We start from the raw sequence: 18,685 nt of genomic DNA, 5'->3' as shown, positions 1-18,685 counted from the left end.
CCAATCAAATTTTGTATTTGCTACAAAACCACCAACCAGTTTCTGGCTAATCTCTACCGGCCAGAAACTACACAGCTGGTCTCTGGCTGGTAGAAATGACAACCTGCAAAGAAGATTTATATTTGTTGCAAATCTTGTGAGGGAGAAAAAAATTGGATCCGTAAATTGTGCCTTGAAACTTGTTAGTGGGCGAAGGCCAAGAATGAGAGCTGCCTGCAGCGCACTGATTTTAGATTGAGCAGAAACCTGCGAACACAACTGATGTCACAGCGTGCTGACATTTTAAATCAAGCGTCGTCTGGTCTGGTCTGCATTTTGTGCAAAAAAAAAACAACCCCAAAAACCCCAAAACCCACAATCGTTTTAACGGATAAGCAAGGACACATTGTCATAGATGTGATGCAATACATTTATTGAGTCCAAGCAGGTAACGACTTGGTGAATTTGCATTCAGTAGACTTGAGCCATGTGTCCACACGAGACCTGTGCAGAGCCAGTTCCTGTAGTTCTGAATTGCTTTTAATGGAAAGGACCAACTTTGAGTGCTCTCACCGCAATGCAGTAGTCTGACCTCTTTTTAAGAGCTCAGCAAATTCAACTTCTGATCAGGGTCACTTCTAGTTCCACCAACAAGTAATAATGAATGAGGGGCACAGCAAGAAAAACAAAGTCTCGTCCGGCTGTCACAGCCCAGCAAAGAAAGTAGTCAGTTATTTGATAACTGAAAACCCCTGTTTAATTGACATTTTATATGATTATTATCACAATAGAGAGATGGACCAGGTGTTGATGAGATGCACAGTGGATTCGTTTTTGATTCGTGGATTTGTTGGCTGGCTCAGTTTTGTCAAGAGCAGCAATTGTTATTTTCAGATAGCTGGCCCCCTTTTTCTGGGGCTGACCTGACTTGCTGAAAGCAACAGACTCCCCCCCCCCCCCAAACGGGGAAGGCGCCACTGTTTTGTCTAGGAGTATAGAAAGATGCTTGAAACAGCTTTGATACAAGGGCTTAAAGCAAGGTGTGTTGTGGGTGATTAGAGATCATTGCTAAGCATACATCTAGTGTGAATGCGGAGTCTACCAGATCAGTTAACGTGTTAAATCAGATTAAAACTGACAGTATAGTTTGTCAGATTGAGACTGTCTCCTTACCCCAGTGTCACCCACCAGTTTCTTCTGCACTAAAAATGAACTACAACAATCTAACTACTATAGCATCTTCTGGCATGATGTGCCACAAACCAATTTAATTAAGAAAGCATCAGTCCCTCGACATGTGTGGAAGCCTTCCAAATGTTCTGAAACTAATTACAGTGATCTTGTTCAATTCAAATCTACCCCATCTACTGTCAAGTCTGGAGGTTAGCCTTTCCTAGAAAACTATAGCAATGGAAAGCCCTTGAAAATCAGCTTCATTAACACCAGATAACCATCTAATGTCTACCCTTTCTAATCAAATTTCAAGTCATTTCAACTTGTCCTTGTAATAATAGTACTGGTGTGTATAACCCTAATAGCACTTACTGATAGACTGCAAAAGGTCCTGGCTCCTTTTACTGAAATAAATGGTTCTGGGGACAGCTTCACCAGTAATCTGCACAAAGTTCTTTCTCAGTTAATTGAGTCTGTGGCACTGCTAACTATTAATATGTCATATAATGCTTCCTAGGATGTTTCTGCACTCTCGACTTTTGACCCTGTCTCGCTTGAAACGTCAAAATTGGTGATGGCTGCCAAATCCACCACTTGCCTGATAAATCTTTTTAAGAACTTTTAGGAGGAGGAGGACATTTTGCTTCTCTCATGACTGTGACACTCAAGGTGGATGCTGTTATTGTTGTTTTTTGGAAATCATTGTTATGGTTTTCTTTGTTTTATTTTGATTGCGTTTTTTTTTTGTTGGATCCCCCCCATCACCACCTTTTCTCCCCAATTGTATCCGGCCAATCACCCCACTTTCCCGAGCCGCCCAGTCGCTGCTCCAACCCTTCTGCCGATCCAGGGAGGGCTGCAGACTACCACATGCCTCCTCTGATACATGTGGAGTCACCAGCTGCTTCTTTTCACCTGACAGTGAGGAGTTTCACCAGGGGGATGTAGGATGTGGGAGGATCACGCTATTTCCCCCAGTCCCCCCCCACCCTACAGGCACGCCAACCAGCCAGAGGAGGCGCTAGTGCAGCGACCAGGACATGTACCCACATCCGGCTTCCCACCCAGTGACATGGCCAATTGTGTCTATAGGGATGCCCGACCAAGCCGGAGGTAACACAGGGATTCCAACCGGCGATCCCTGTGTTGGTAGGCAACGGAATAGACCGCTACGCTGCCCACACGTCCTGTTCTTGTTGTTTTTATTTTTTTTATTTTATTTTTTTTAATCGTGTCATTCTGTGATAGACACTGAGAATGACACTCTGATGTGTGAAAAACTAAGTTTATTATTTAGGTTTATTAACTGAGCATTAGAGAGGGGGCAGGAAATTATAGATAGTAACTTCCTCCTGCTCCTTTTCGAATATATTTGTTGGATTCCCTACTGAGAATTCTTTTGTTGAATTCGTCTGGTTTTATTTTTATCATTTGTTTTTTTTAATTTATGTTTGGTCATTTTTTTCTTTTATTTTGCATGGTTGAAATAAAGACATTTGATTTGATCTTTGGCTATTCTTGGGACCCCTCATACTAAATATTAATAACTTGTTTCTTGCTACAGGCATTGTTCCTAATGTTTTTAATAACCGCCATGATTATACCTATAAAAAAAGTTTTATCACCTTCAATGTATTGCAAAAATCTGTTCTATCCTATCTATGGTGGAAGATGAAACCTGATCCATGTCTATATTCAATCCAGACTAGATTATTAGTTTTTATTATTATCATTATAGATTGTTACAATGTCCAGTCTGCCACATGCTAATATCAAAAACTTTCAAAATGCTGCTGCTAGAATCCACTCTAAAATTACAAAGTTCAACCAAATTTCACTGATTCATTAGCTCCTGATCCATGCCAGATTGGACTTTTAAGTACTTCTGCTGATGTATGACTACTGGAGCAAGCCCATGAACACTTAATGGGCTTGCACCATCAGTCCAATCTTATAAATCCTCATGTGCCACCCTGTTCGCTCCGATCCCAGATGACACCAGGTTTCAGGCTGCTTTTCATATGGCAAATATTTTCTTTGGAACAGTCTTCTTGCTGACATCAAATAAGCTGATTATGTAGTCTCCTTCAACTCTGAAGTTAAAAACCCCCATTTCTATGTTTTATCTTTTGACTAGTTGTTACAGCTAAGGCACCTGGCCTTATTTTGATCTTCATCCATAGTGGACAGCTGGTTAGAAAAGATTTTGATTTAGTTCATCTCAAGAAGTTTTGCTCCTCCTAAAATCAGATTTGTTCTGTCTCACAGTGACGTAAACCTATCATAATTTATGCAGTTGGATGCAGTGTTTTTTTTGTTTTGACTAAATTACAGGTCAATTCCGTCGCAAATTCATGTTTCTGTTGCAAATTCGTATCGCTGCTGGTATTAATAGTTTTGATGCTAAATATTTGCAGGCGAGTAGTTTGCATTTTCATGTCATTTATTCATCACGTCCCCGGTGTGTAAATGCCTTCAATCTGAACTTTCTCTTCATCTTTTCGTTCTCCTTGGCTCAGTGGCACTAAACAAGTGTTGAAGCATATGGTCATACCTGATTTGTGGCAATGTCTGAGAAGGATGCCTAATGTGCAACTGGAGAGGATACTCTCTCTCTCTCTCTCTCTCTCTCTCTCTCTCTCTCTCTCTCTCTCTCTCTCTCTCTCTCTCTCTCTCTCTCTCTCTCATATATATATATAAAATCCAGTGATTCAAGTAAATTCTTTATGAGACAGTACAAGCCCGCCAAGCAATCATCAGCTGTCAATAAAGTTACATGGGAAAGAACATATCATTAACTGCCTCGTCATGCACATCATGTGCACAACGTCCAATGAGGAAGAGGGAAGTGCCTACATTAAAAAATTCAAAAACACGTGATTGCAAACGCTCCAGTAAGGGGCGGCGGGGGTTGTCTATTGGCATGACGTATTTATAATTACAAAACAGATGCTTATAGCTATGTCTGCAACTGCTGGCCAATTCATTCCTGTTATTCAATGTAGATATTTCTGGTTTGCAAATGATAAAATACTTTCAGTTAGACATAGATTGCACATTTTATTACTTCCAGGTGGTTGAATAATTAAAGTTTCTGTCCGCCAATGACCAAATATAACGGCGTAAAGATGTTACATTCTTAAAATGGTTGTTTCTAAAGCTACACGTGTGCATTAAACCTCTTTTTGAGTGTTCCCTCTGTTAGACCGACATATGTCTCTATTTTGCTGTTGTCATTTCTCCTCACCGTAGCTTGGTAGATAACTCCTTTCGTCCCTTTCTTGGGATATTTTCCCCCCTTTTTCTCCCCAATTGTACCCAGCCAATTACCCCACTCTTCCGAGCCATCCCAGTTGCTGCTCCACCCCCTCTGCCGATCCGATACATGTGGAGTCGCAAGCCACTTCTTTTCACCTGACAGTGAGGAGTTTCATCAGGGGGATGTAGTGTGTGGGAGGATCCCGCTATTCCCCTCAGTCCCCCTCCACCCTGAACAGGCGCCCCCACCGACCAGAGGAGGCGCTAGTGCAGCGACCAGGGCACATACCCACATCTGGCTTCCCACCCGCAGACATGGCCAATTGTGTCTGTAGAGACGCCCGACCAAGCCGGAGGTAACATGGGGATTCGAACCGGCGATCCCCGTGTTGGTAGGCAATGGAATACACCGCTATGCAACCCGGATGCCCCCTCATCTGGCATTTTCTTTTGATGAGGCATGAGTCGTTCAAATGGCAGTTGCAGTTGGGGGTGTCCATTTGTGATGGTGTCATTCATTTGTTCATGATTCTTGTGTTGTGGGAGATATTATTTGTTGAATGTTAGGCATGCAGCTGTAACTAATTTTGATGGTGTTCCTATTGAATATCTTCCTCAGTTGATGGTCTGGGGTGAAGCACTTATCCAAAAGTTAAAAAAACTGCTTACCGATGTTTGTGGCCACAGTATCACTGTAGTGTGGCTTGTACCAGGTGATGTTTCGTCTTCTGCTACGTTTGTTGTCGATTTACTGCCAGCCAGTATTTAATGGTGGGTTGTACTTGAGCTTAAAATTGTAGCCGCTCATTTGTAATGCATCTTGGTATGGGGGTATAGCTTCATTGAAGATGGACTCATTAGATGATAATTTTGAGAGTCTTCTATTAATGCTTTTTGGGATGTTCTTCAAGATGGAGGGTGGGTGGTTGCTTTCTCTATGGACATACTGCAGCGTGTTGTTGGGCTTAATGTACGGCTTGTATGTGCCATTCCTAAGGTCCACTGAGATGTCCAGAAAGTCAATTTGTTTTCGGTTTGCTTCAATTGTGATTTTCAGCCAATTATTTGAGAATATTTTGCATATAATTTGCTCGACCTCTCTTGGTGTTTTGCTACAAATTGCTAGCCCATCATCCCTATAGAGTCCGACATTGATGTCTAGGTCTTGTAATTGAGATAACAAATATATGCCAATTAGATCACACGTCCCTGACCCGTTGAAGCTGCCCATGGTTACGTCAAATTTGCTATTACCTTTTTTCTGTCATGGGTTTCCACTGTGGTACAAAAGTGTTTCCTTCATCTGGTAAAAAAATGTCTGTCTTGCTCGGATATCACTGTGTGTTTTGTGGCAAAATCAGTGGCTTTGGATAGTAACTCTTTGCTTACAGAGAGGTAGAACATGCATATATCAAAACATATAAATATGCAGTTCTTCATGTCATCTGTGTTCTTACATCATTATAATATTTGGTCTGTGTTTTTCCATTTTCTTTCAAGATTTGATCATTCGTGTTTTCGTTGATTTTTTTTTACTTATCTTTGCGATTTCCAGTTTGGTGGGGTTGGTCAGTCTGCATGTTGGCTTGTTTAAAAGTTCGGATTGTGGCCCTTCAGGTTGATAAAGGCTTGGTTCTAGGCAGTGACATCAATGTGGTTGTCTAACTTTAGGTCTGAGGCGATTTTTTTTTGTCTTTCATCATTACTTCTCTTTCGGCGATCTCTGCGGCCCTCTTGTATGATTTTGTGACATTATTTTCTAGTAGATTACCGTATTGCTCGGGTTTTAATTTGTAAAAGTTAGTGGTTATGTCGGCTGCAATGAAGAGTATATCATCCTCTTTTATCTTTTTTTTAATCGTTGCGCAATTTCTTCTGGAATGTTTTAATCGGTGGTTTAAATTTTATGTTTTTAATCATTTCGAGCATACCATCTTCGAAGGGTTTCAATTTAAGGATGGACGGCGGTGATTTGGTAGATTTGAATCCATAATTTTGCTTGTCAATTGGTTTATCATCCGGATTTAGAAAGAAGAATGCTCTCCATCTTACCACTCATATGAACTTCTCGGTTTTTGAAATAAGGCACTTCAGGTAGTCTCTCTGCATCGGTGCTGGTATGTTCTTTGTTGAATAGCTGAAATTTACTTGTTCTATGCTGGTTTCAAGAGTGCTCAACAAGACGAGGAGCGAAAATAATTTTGTTAAAAGAAACACTCAACGGTAGGGAAAGTGCTCAACAAATAAGGAGCAAAATAATCCAGTGATTCAAGTAAATTCTTTATGAGACAGTACAAGCCTGTTTCATGCCATAAGCAATCATCAGCTGTCAATAAAGTTACACGGGGAAGAACATATCATTAACTGCCTCGTCATGCACATCATGTGCACCATCTGAATCAATCGAAGGTCTAAAGATTGACCCATGCATTTATGTTATTTATTTATTTAATTTTCATCTGTTAGAGAATGCAATGTCATTGTAACACCCTATGGGACCGAATTGTGATTTAGAGCTATACAAATAAATTTTGCTTGCGTAATTGTGTAAACACAACATCTGTTGTCCGTTTTGGGAGAGAGATCCCTCCTCTGTTGCTCTCCCCGAGGTTTCTACCTATTTTTTCTCCCTGTTAAAGGGTTCTTTTAGGGAGTTGTTCCTTATCTGATGAGAGGGTCTAAGGACAGGATGTTGTGTTGCTGTGAAGCCCACTGATGCAAATTTGTAATTTGTGATATCGGGCTATACAAATAAAATTGACTTGACTTGACAACTGAATGCATTAATATGTGAGTGTGTTAATGTGCAACTTCCTTTCTAGGTCCATGAGTTGCCTTGTATCTAAAAATATTTCAGTTGCAATTGCTCTTAACTGGCTTTTCGTCAGCTCAAGTACAACTGAATGGTCGCACATTAAAAGTAAGCCATAGACTTCAATATATAGACTGTGTGTACCTGTTACACTGATGTCACAGTTTGGTTTAAGTTCCAAAGTGTCATGCACATCACCAAGTACCCTTCTGAGTCACTTATTTACTCTGTGTGTGTGTGTGTGTGTGTGTGTGTGTGTGTGTGTGTGTGTGTGTGTGTGTGTGTGTGTGTGTGTGTGATGCATGCACTAACAAAGAGGCATCATAATTGGCCTGCTGCTGCTTTGAAAAAGCCTTTGTTCTTTATTCAATTTGTTTCCATTAGTAGGAGACCTCATCAAGATTATAGTATAACCTTTAATTATACTGTAACCTTGTAACAACTATTTGCTAGGCTTTAAACATGCACACACACACACACATCGACATGGACACAGCCAAGGTCACAATAGTTTGAAACTGAACGGCTTAAAGCTCTACTCTGCCTGGCGAAGCGCTCTTGGTTTTCTTTTCTTTTTTTAAATTTATTTCTGATTTTTCCCTTTTTCTCCCAATTTAGTGGCCAATCGCTCCCTATTCTAATTCAAACACCCACCCTCGTACTGCATGCATTCGCCAGCTGCATCTCTCTGGCCGGCAGTCTCAAAGGAGATGTCTCGCCACTTCTGTGACATGGCGAATCCAGGCTGAACCGCTGCTTCGCGCTCTTGGTTTTCTGGGATCTGAGGGGGCTTGCTTACCCATAATATTGAGGATGTTGTCAGCGATCTCAGTGGGAGTGACAGTGCCCTGCTTGGTGTCAGTCTGGAGGATCTCCAGCATGGACTCTAGCTTGTTCAGTGTGCTGTTCTGACACTCCTCGCAGATGAACTCTGGACTCACCGCCTGCCAAAAAAAAAAAAAAAAAAAAACACACACACACACACACACACACACACACACACACACACACACACACACACACACACACACACACAGTAACTAGTGTCATTTGCTTGTGCCTTCTTGCTTACCTCCCCCTTTGCTTCATTCCTTCTTACTTGTTTTTTTCCCCCTTTTCCCCATGTCCCCCTCCCCTGCATTCCTCATTGGCCTTCAGCCCCCCTGCCCTCCATGTCTCCCTCTGACCATCTGACCATGCTCACCGTGCACTGTGCCAGGGCAGCTGAGGTCTGCTGGATGTCGTTAACAGTGATTAGATCCAACGCTGTCAGGGCCCTGGTGATATTACTACGTACACTGACCCGGTGATGTCGCTCCGCATGTCTCCGCAGGGCTGACCCTCTGGTCTTCTCATACTGCAAGGGAGAAATGCTCACGTCGGTAATTGGCACAACGCCGATACAGACCCAAGCGTGAAGAAAATGCCACACAGACAATCATCCTTGAGAGGATTTATAAAGTCAAGGCACCCAACGAGACGAAAATATTTATAAACACAGCCGGAAGGTGGAATGGATTTATGACAAGTGTGTGTAACCATCTGATGAGATATCGACTGTAAAAAAAAAAACAAGCTGCCACAAACTGGAGAGAAGAGTGTGTGACTGAAATTATTTTTTAAAGAAAATGCAGAGTTGGAAAATAAACCAAACAATCCAACTACTTCTATGGAGTGCACATTGCAATAAGTACTAAGACAATCATCATGACCAGGTTAAGATGAGTTGAAAGATTATAATGTCAGATGTAGGTATTATAAAGGTACATATTTTAAGACAGAGTGGAGGAATGCTTTACAGGAAATGAACACTATATAAAATAATATTACTACTATAAATGATTTACGTCTGTAGTTAAGTATGTATGAGTGTATATGTGTACATGGATGGGGTAGTGGATAATGGATGTTAGCTGCTCTAATAGGTGGGCCTGTCCTACCTCATTTAGCACAGTAATGAGAGCCAGGGATAACTCTCTGACCCTCTGGGAGTCTCCCTGCTTCAGCAGCTCTTTGAGTTTTCTGTCAGTCAACTCAGCCAGCCAATGGGGGAGACCACTGTAACCAGGGGGAGGGTCTGGCAGCACCACTTCAATGGACCTTGACACATGGACACAAAAAAAGCAATGATGATGAAAGCCTTTCAGTGTTGTCGTCTTTCACATACAGAACTTGAGCTGCATCTTCTATCTTGCATATTGTGACTGTGCACATCTAAATTGGGTAAGAATGGCATTGCTATTTATGCATGCGCTCATGGACCAAGTAGCAAGATACTCTTTCATAACCAAAACTTTTTTTTGGCTCCCCCCCTCTTTTTCTCCCCAATTGTACTTGGCCAATTACCCAATTTTCCGAGCTATCCCGGTCGCTGCTGCATCCCCTCTGCCGATCCGGGGAGGGCTGCAGACTACCATGTCTGCCATGTCCTGTCGACCAGGACACATACCCACATCCGGCTTCCCACATGCAGACACGGCCAATTGTGTCTGTAGGGATGCCTGACCGAGCAGGCGGTAACACAGGGATTCGAACCAGCGATCCACATGTTGGTAGGCAACGGAATAGACCGCTACACTACCCGGACGCCCTTTGTACCAAAACTTGACGTTTTACTGGCGATGGGGATATATATATATATATATATATATATATTTACAATTATCTCAAATAAATATTCCTCTATTTTGAAACCCAAACAGTTTGGTCATTTTTTAATAGCGAGCAGATTTCCTCTCGTGTTTAGCAGCTTATATTACAGATGAATATGATATCGGTACAGTGAGCTGTGATAATAATAATTCTTGAGCTGTCTAACAAAGCACTACTTGTATGTCCCTGCCACCAGATCGCTTACCAAGATGTTTTTCAGCAAAGGAGGAAATACTGGCACGTGTCCAACATTATGTTAAGTGAATTTTACACATTTTCGAAAAGTTGATCAATTTCACCGGTTAAGTTTCTTTTCGCGTTTCAAGCTATTGAGTAATTTTCCTGTGCACAGAACGAACTATCGATGAAAAAAGCCACCAGAAAAGTGGACATGGCTTAGAGAAATCTCAAACACCCATTTCCACAGATTTTTATCACATCACCTCCTGACAAACACACTTTTTCACCTCAAACTAAAAAAGTTTGGTTTTTATAAAATTTGGGAGGTTTTATTCGAGATGGCATGATTTGCTAAAAGATACCTTGATGGAAATGGAGCGACTGTCACCTTCCAGAGGGAAGCTCTGAAACCAGAGGCTGCTTATGGGCTTGTCCTTCTCATTTGTTTACACCTTGTACAGTTAGTTGAGGAGCACATGCCTGTTTCAACTTGTACAATCTTTACAGCTCAAGAAATGGGGCAAATTTATTTTCTAATTCATGACAGCATGTTATTTTCACTAGTGACTATAACTGCAATTTCGCAGAGGGAAAAGGATCCAACACCTGTTGATGAGACTTTATTTCCACACTTGTTCCTTTGAATTGTGTTGCCACAGCTTCTCTGATCAATGCAAGAGGTTACTGTTAAATTTAAGACCGTCAACATTTTGAGTCATTGTTTGTTTTTCATTATTCATATGTAAAGATAGTTGTTAAGTTGAAAGAATTTCGCTCTTATCTTTTATAATTTGCTCTTTATTGTGCTGCACTAACTGAATCATCCACAGAACTGAAAAACTGCATATTCTGGCAGCAAAAAGTCCTTTCAGTATCTTTTCATCTTTCATTAAGGAGCAAAATAACCCATTACACTTGACAGAAATAGTAATTTTGTAAACATGGTTAAAAGGTTATTAATAAAACTTAAATAATAAAATTAATAAAACTGTGATAACATTTTCAGTTGCTACGCCTAGCACCAGGTCTGACTCGTGTAAAAAACTATCATGCCCATCAACACCCAATTCAGTCACTCGAGGTAGTTCTGATGAAAGCATCTAACAAATTCCCAGTGAAATTAGGTAACAGGAGTGGAGTTACTTGTTGACAGCGGTGATGGCCGCCCCCTGGTGGTCCTCCACAGTGATGGATACAGCCACCCGGTGACGAGCTGAACTGAATCCTGGGGGCAGGAAGGCGGAGTGTTCTGGGCTGGTGCCTTTGTACACACAGAATTCCTCACAGTAGTCTTCCTTGCAGCGTGTCACTAGCAGGCTGTAGAGCAGGGGCGTCTCTGAGACCCCTAGGTCACTGTAACCTGGTGGTGGTGGGGAGGAGTCGTAGTGTTGTCAGGGGGGAATGGGAATGGGGGGCAAGTTGCAAGAGGGATCAGGAGAGTGATGAAGAGCAGGAGAGAGGGGGAGACTAACCTCAGCACACTCATGGTCTCCTGTCATAGTCACAGAAGAGACAGTTTTAGAGTATTAAACTCGAACTACAAATAGAGGGAGCAAATGACACACCGGGGTAACAGGGCTACCTATGCAATCTATTTGACAGAGTGCCGCCATTAGAAGAGACTGTGGCAGATCGATAGAAACAAGAACAAAGAGAAAGCGGGGAAGCACACCATCCCTTGGCTTCCTACCTGAGCAGCTGAAGTGAACCCGATCCAGCAGAGTGCGTACCCTCCAGCCCTCCCCATCTGCGTCCCCGTACTCCCCCCCTCCTCCTCTCAGATGGCATTCCCCGCCGGCTGGAGGCATGTTGGGGCGTAGCGTGATGGAAGCAGCGCCCTCACCATCTAGGTTACCATCGGTCACATGCAGGGTAAAGATGTAGGAGTCTCCGTGGCGCAGGGCACCCTGGCGCAGAACCAGGTTCATGCCATCACTTCCTGTGGTGGTGGAGGAGGAGTCCAGCACCAGCGTCTCGTTGGTCCCATTACGTAGCGTCATGGCAGTCCATCGCTGAGAGACAAAGAATGGGATACCATTAGAAATAGGAGGTATGTAGGAAAGAGAGAGATTGGCCTGGGTGAGAAAAAAATGATTTTGGAGGATGCCAGAATGTTTAAGGTAGTATGAAAGATTCCAGTTTGTTACTTAACTCTCAAGTCTATGAATCAACTTAACAGTTAACACAGTGACTGAACTTTACAGTACTGTGTAACCACAGAATATGGCTGAGAAAAATCAGCAGCTACATTTAGCTTGGGGCCAGTTGACTCAACATGTATTTTGTCTTAAAATGTTTTCCCTGAGCTAATGCAAATGTAATGCATTCTGTTTGGCTTCACTTCTGGGATGATCTCATTCATACACCCACGCTGTACTATTTTCCCTGCATGAAACAAACCAGGGAAAGTCATAATAAAGAGAGAGATGGCGTAGGCTAAGAAAGGAGGAAAAAAATCTGGAAAACTTGACTTTGCTGTCATTTCTGTGGTGCGATGACCTCATTCAGCTGAGACAGCGAAAGTGTGATGTGTGATTGAGTGTGTGTGTGCGTGTGTGTGTGTGTGTGCGTGCGTGCGTATTGTTACCCCACGGTGGAAATCTTGACAATTAGTGCAAGTCCCTCTGAGATAGACATAGGAGTTCTGGCTGACCTCGTATATGGACTGGGCCTTACAAGACACACACTCCAGATACACCATGGGAATATCACCACTTTGAACCAGCACCTGGCACATATACATAATTCACACACACACACACGTACAAAAAAAAAGCAGATACAATGTAGGAATCTGTGCAGGGACTGACCCACACATACACACATATTTTATTTGGGGGGGGGGGTTCCCCCTTTTCTTCCCAATTGTACTTGACCAATTACCCTATTTTCCAAGCCGTCCGTCCCAGTCGCTGCTCCACCCCCTCTGCTGAGCCGGGGAGGGATGCAGACTACCAACTATCGATACCGGCAGCGATACAAATTTGCAAAACAAACACGAATTTGTGACAGAATTGGCCTATAATTTCGTCAAAACAAAAGACATTGTATCCACCTGCATAAATGATGATATGCTCACTTCGCTGTGAGACAAATCTGATTTTAGGAGGAGCAAAACTTCTTGAGATGAATTAAATCCAAATTTTTTCTTCTTATTTTGGACCCCCCCCCCTTTTCTCCCCAATTGTGTCCGGCCAATTACCCCACTCTTCCTAGCTGTCCCAGTCGCTGCTCCACCTCATCTGCCGATCTAGGGAGGGCTGCAGACTACCACATGCCTCCTCCGATACATGTGGAGTCACCAGCCGCTTCTTTTCACCTGACAATGAGGAGTTTCGCCAGGGGGACGTAGCGCATGGGAGGATCACGCTATTCCCCCCAGTTACCCCTCCCAACTGAACAGGCGCCCTGACCGACCACAGGAGGCACTCGTGCAGCGACCAGGACACATACCCACATCCGCTTCCCATCTGCAGACACAGCCAATTGTGTCTGTAGGGACCCCCAACCAAGCCGGAGGTAACACAGGGATTCGAACTGGCGAGCCCCGTGTGGGTAGGCAACAGAATAGACCGCTACTCTACCCAGACGCCCCCCGCATCCAGGAGTTTTACCACTTGCAAAAAGGTACCATAGCTGAAGAGGGCACTCAAAGGTTTGTGTCCCTCAGATGAGCAACATAAAATATATGTCCATTTTTGCAGAACACCAAAATACCCAGCTTCTCACAAGTCTACCTAGAGAGTTTAATTGGCTACCCTAATCAACTTGTATTTTATCTGTCTAACATGCTGAAGCCCAAGTGTCGGCTTCAGCAAAGGATCGGGATATCGGCAAATTGAGGGAGTTGATCGCATTCTCTTTACCCTGAAAGAAAATACGATCGTGTGGATTGATTATTTTGTGTGTTTTACCCTGAAAGTAAAAGCATGGATTTTCTCCCTCAAAGCAACTGTGTGATGTGGTCTTGTGTTTGGTGGACTTTATCACCAGGCCAGTCAATTTTGCCCCCCTTGCAACATACCAACACATTTTTTTCAACTGAGAAAATGCAAATCAAGATTTACTACTTGTTTAATGAGCATGCAATATTGGACATCTCTGAGGGACTATAAAAAATACCTGGAGCAGAGTATGCAAATGCATGGATGTTTAATTTTTCCCATATTCGGTTTTCGGATTTTTGTCTTTTTACCTGTTTTCACTGCAAGAAAGTTAAATTGACTACAATAATATAAACAAAAGCAAAATGCCTGTTTCTTACTTGTTTTGACGTTGTTCTTTTTGTTGATGCTATTCGCGTCCACATTTTCTCTCTACACCATACAACCCATACGACTTTACTGCCGTGTGCCCGCTGTGATCCCACTCGTACGCACAAAGACAAAGAAACGCGACAGAAGCGCAAAGGCTGCCAACCAAATCAGAAAAGTTGAAAAGTTGTGAAAAGTTTTCCTAAGTGCCAGAGTTTGCTTATTTCTTTTTAGTTTATTTCTTGAAATTCATCCATTGTTCTCTCTCATTGCCTATGACGTTGACTTTCTCATTCTGCATGCCTGACAGCGGCCTCCCTTCAACTATCATTCAAATGTCTCTGGTGAAATTGGTGGTTTGCCTCTTGCATTAATTTGTGCAGGTGAAAATGGTTAAGCCACTGATAGAGGAAAACGGACAGTGGCACACTGCTCCAAAAGCTATGTGTTCCTATCATACCGACATTTCAGCTAGTCAGGGATCAGGGATCTGAGCGAAGACAATTCACTTCAATTCCTCTATGAGTATTTCAGCCGATCGCACCTGCCAGTAGATTGCATAGCCTTTCAAACATCCTTGTCAAACATCCTATCTAATTTCAGTGGATTGGTTGAACTTTATGCAAAGGGGGTACCCTCATTTTATACCTATTTGCATCGTCCCGCTACTTGGAACATGCAGTAAGTAAGCTTACAGAATGAACAAAATACAACATCAGTTTACTTTCTATCAATGCATATTTGCTAAACCATCGAAATACGTGAAAAAATAATAGTACAAGGTTGGAACGAAGGAGTGGCTGATTTGCACTTCTGTAGATTTATTTTTTCCATCCAATTAGAGAAATCAAACATATAAATATTATTTGGCCAAAAAAAGAATATCTAAAAATTAGTTATTAAATAGTTTATTCAAAACTTTGTTAATGTGTATATTATTATTTGTGTGTCTGTTAATGTGTGTGTGTGTGTGTGTGTGTGCGTGCGTGTGTCTGCATGCATGTATGTGTGTTTGTGTGTATGATATGTGCATGTGTACCACCTTGTTTGAGTATGCACATTACACATGTACATGGGAAGCAGGTGCATACTTACGGTCTGGGTGTTGGACTCCGGTGCCATGCCGTCTTTGCTGATAGTCAGTTGGAAAGTGTACTCCACATCAGCCTCTAGCTCAGAGCCAGAGATGCCCAGCACTGGACCGCTGGACCCCAAACCAAAGTTCAGGCTGGAGCAGTAGGCCGTACCCTGGAGGAAGAAAGGGAACAGGGAAGAAAGGGAGAAGAGGGAGAGAAAAATAATTGAAATTAAAGATGAATTGGGAGGGAGAAGTTGGGCTGGAATTTTAATGGCGTCTCATTTGTTTATTTTATGTTCCCCCCTTTTTTCTTCCGGCCAATTACTCCACTCTTTCGAGCCATCCCGGTCACTTCTCCAGCCCCTCTGCCGATCCAGGGAGGGCTTCAAACTACCAAATGCCTCCTCCGATACATGTGGAGTCACCAGCCACTTCTTTTCACCTGACATTGGGGAGTAGCCAGGGGGACGTAGTGCATGGGAGGATCATGCTCTTCCCCCTCCCCCCCAAACAGGCCCCCCGACCGACCAGAGGAGACCCTAGTGCAGTAATCAGGACACATACCCACATCAGGCTTCCCACCCGCAGACACGGCCAATTGTGTCTGTAGGGACACCCGACCAAACCGGAGATAACACAGGGATTCGAACCAGCGATCCCCGTGTTGTTAGGCAACAGAATAGACCGCTATGCTACCTGGAGCCCCATGGTGTCTCATTTATGACAATGATTATCTCTTTAATTCAGCGAAGATGATGAGGAGGGCTGTATGAAGGGTCAGCATTTCAGGGAAGGAAAGCACATCTTTGTATTTGGTGTGTACCAAAAGACCAAGTCTATTATCTCCTCTAGATTGACGCTGATGGTATTTGTGTCAAAGGTGAGGACATTCTGTCAAAGATATTAAATTGGCAACTCTCTGAGAGTTGCTAATTTAATGAGATTTGACCAGAAATGTAAAGTGCCTTGAGTGGCTGTTGCAGCTAGAAAAGCGCTATATAAAATGCAACTTGATTGATTGATTGATTGAACTCTCACAGAATGTGTTCCCTTCATCCTCATTTTGAACTAGAAGAGTGCAGATTCTCGCCAGGCGTATCGTCCATTCTCCGGTGCTCAGACTTAGGCGAAAAACCAGCGGAGGAGTTAGCTCTCAATTATAGTGTAAAACAGGTTTTCCAGAGGTTTTCAATCACCGCAACCACAAGAAGTTCTTGATCGTACAGTCATAACTGTGCATAAAAAGTTATTAGGCTGACAGGTCCAGCAGTATGTGAGATCAGCAGCGGACAGACACACACACACACACGGACAGAAAAACCAGCTTTTTTCCTGCCATTATAAGACTTTTACACAGCACCCAAGTCGACTGAAGGGGAAAAATGGAAAAAATTTTTTTTTTACTATTTAGCACTCAAGCTAAAAAAATCTACCCAATAAAAACTTTTTGCCTGTCAGTCTGTGGATGTGCAGCCTCCTAGGTGGACCCTTGCATGAATGTAACCAAGTCTAATATGAACTCGCACTTTCCAAAAAGAGAGGGTTTGCTATGTGACCATTTTGGTCTAAGCCTAAGCCTGTCTTTATTTTTATAATATAATAAAGCTGGGTAAACTGTTTACGCTCACGCATGCACCACTCACATCTACGGGTGACTCAGATCGGGCAGCGATAAGAATATGCAACACTTCCTGTTATGACTGTAAACAAGAGGAGTTGTCCTTTTATGACCTCAAATTTTTTGGATTATGAAAATTCTTTTAATAACTTTTGATCATGGTGCTGCGACAGAGACCAGCATTGGTCGAGAGAGCTAGAGACTGAATGAGGAAAGGGAGGAGGTTCTTCATCGTACAGTCATAACTGTGCACAAAAGAATGTAGGCTGATCAATCCAGTAGTTTGTGAGATTAGCCACACACGCACGCGCACACACACGCACACGCGCACACGCACATGACCAAATGCGATAGTATTGATTCTCAGGGGCATTTCGGGACCACTTAGTTTCTCTTGCCATTCGTTCAAATTCCTTCATCTTCTCTCTTACCCGTATTTCAGTTTGTCCCCTACTTCCCGAATATATCGTTTGGCAGACATTTCTGGTTTTATTCTCCATTCAAAGAGGTGCTACATTTGCTGTAGTTGTGAATCATGTTCCCCAGCGGAACCGTACCAATCTCCCTAACATGATTCTTTTACCTCTGTTTGGCTTCTTCACAAGCTGGGTGTCCTTGTCTCTCACTCTAATGTAAGTGTGTGTGTGTGTGTGTGTGTGTGTGTGTGTGTGTGTGTGTGTGTGTGTGTGTGTGTGTGTGTGTGTGTGTGTGTTTGATTGGGCAGGGTGGGGGAACATAGCACCAGCTGTGGAATGCTGAGTTTATCTTCATAGATAGTTACATAACCCTTTAAATGCCTGTCTATCTGCTTGCATGTAAGGATGTATGCCCTGACAGACAGACACAGACACACACAGACACACACAGACACACACAGACACACACACACACACATATCCAAAAACACTCATTTACTCTCCCTCTCTCTCTCTCTCTCTCTCTCTCTCTCCCTCTCTCTCTCTCTCTCACACACACACACACACACACACACACACACACACACACACACACACACACACACACACACACACACACACACACACACACACACACACACACATTCCACTGGGCCTTGTATAGTGGTTGTTTGCTTCATTGCCAGAACATGTTTTTTTTTCAGTCATGCACACACACTACAGAGGGACAGGCACTCACACACACAAAAACAGACATGCACACAGAATCATACAACTGCATAAACTTCCTCAAACAAGGCTTTTACGTGTTGCATCGGTGCTGCCGAGTTTCACGAACTGTGATAACGCTACTTGGGACTAGATGATCAAAAATATTGATCACATAATTCATCACTCGGAGTTTCATTTGTTTAACCTTCAAAACCTCAGCGTTAGGTAAAAACAAAACGCAGCAGCTTGGAAGTAATAGACCACAGAGGATGCGATTTATTTGGACAACTTAAGTCTATTACATCAGCGGGACTTGAGCCAGCTGTGCAGAATGCAGAAAGAGAGAGAAAGAGGGAGACAAAAAGGGAACTATGAGAAACAGGGATAAAGACAGAAAGAGAAAGAAAGTGTGTGTGTGTGAGAGAGAGAGAGAGAGAGAGAGAGAGAGAGAGAGAGAGAGAGAGAGAGAGAGAGAGAGAGAGAGAGAGAGAGAGAGGAGAGATAATCATGAAAGCCCTCTGTAACCACAAAGGTTTGATTATATTTTCCAGCCAC

The 18,685-nt window shown here is 42.9% G+C and overlaps 1 protein-coding gene across 1 annotated transcript in view; it reads right to left on the bottom strand.

Annotated features, from left to right (window-relative positions):
• pkd1a (polycystic kidney disease 1a) overlaps positions 1–18,685 on the bottom strand; it is a 117,231-nt gene that overhangs the window by 39,880 nt on the left and 58,666 nt on the right. The window contains 7 exon segments of the mRNA XM_056279536.1: positions 8,022–8,166; positions 8,427–8,579; positions 9,163–9,322; positions 11,198–11,414; positions 11,745–12,066; positions 12,642–12,782; positions 15,403–15,555. Coding sequence (XP_056135511.1) covers positions 8,022–8,166; positions 8,427–8,579; positions 9,163–9,322; positions 11,198–11,414; positions 11,745–12,066; positions 12,642–12,782; positions 15,403–15,555 — 1,291 coding nt within the window.

The sequence above is a fragment of the Lampris incognitus genome, chromosome 5, assembly GCF_029633865.1.
Source record: "Lampris incognitus isolate fLamInc1 chromosome 5, fLamInc1.hap2, whole genome shotgun sequence".
NCBI lineage: Eukaryota > Metazoa > Chordata > Actinopteri > Lampriformes > Lampridae > Lampris > Lampris incognitus.
This window is presented reverse-complemented; position numbering and strand designations above follow the sequence as displayed.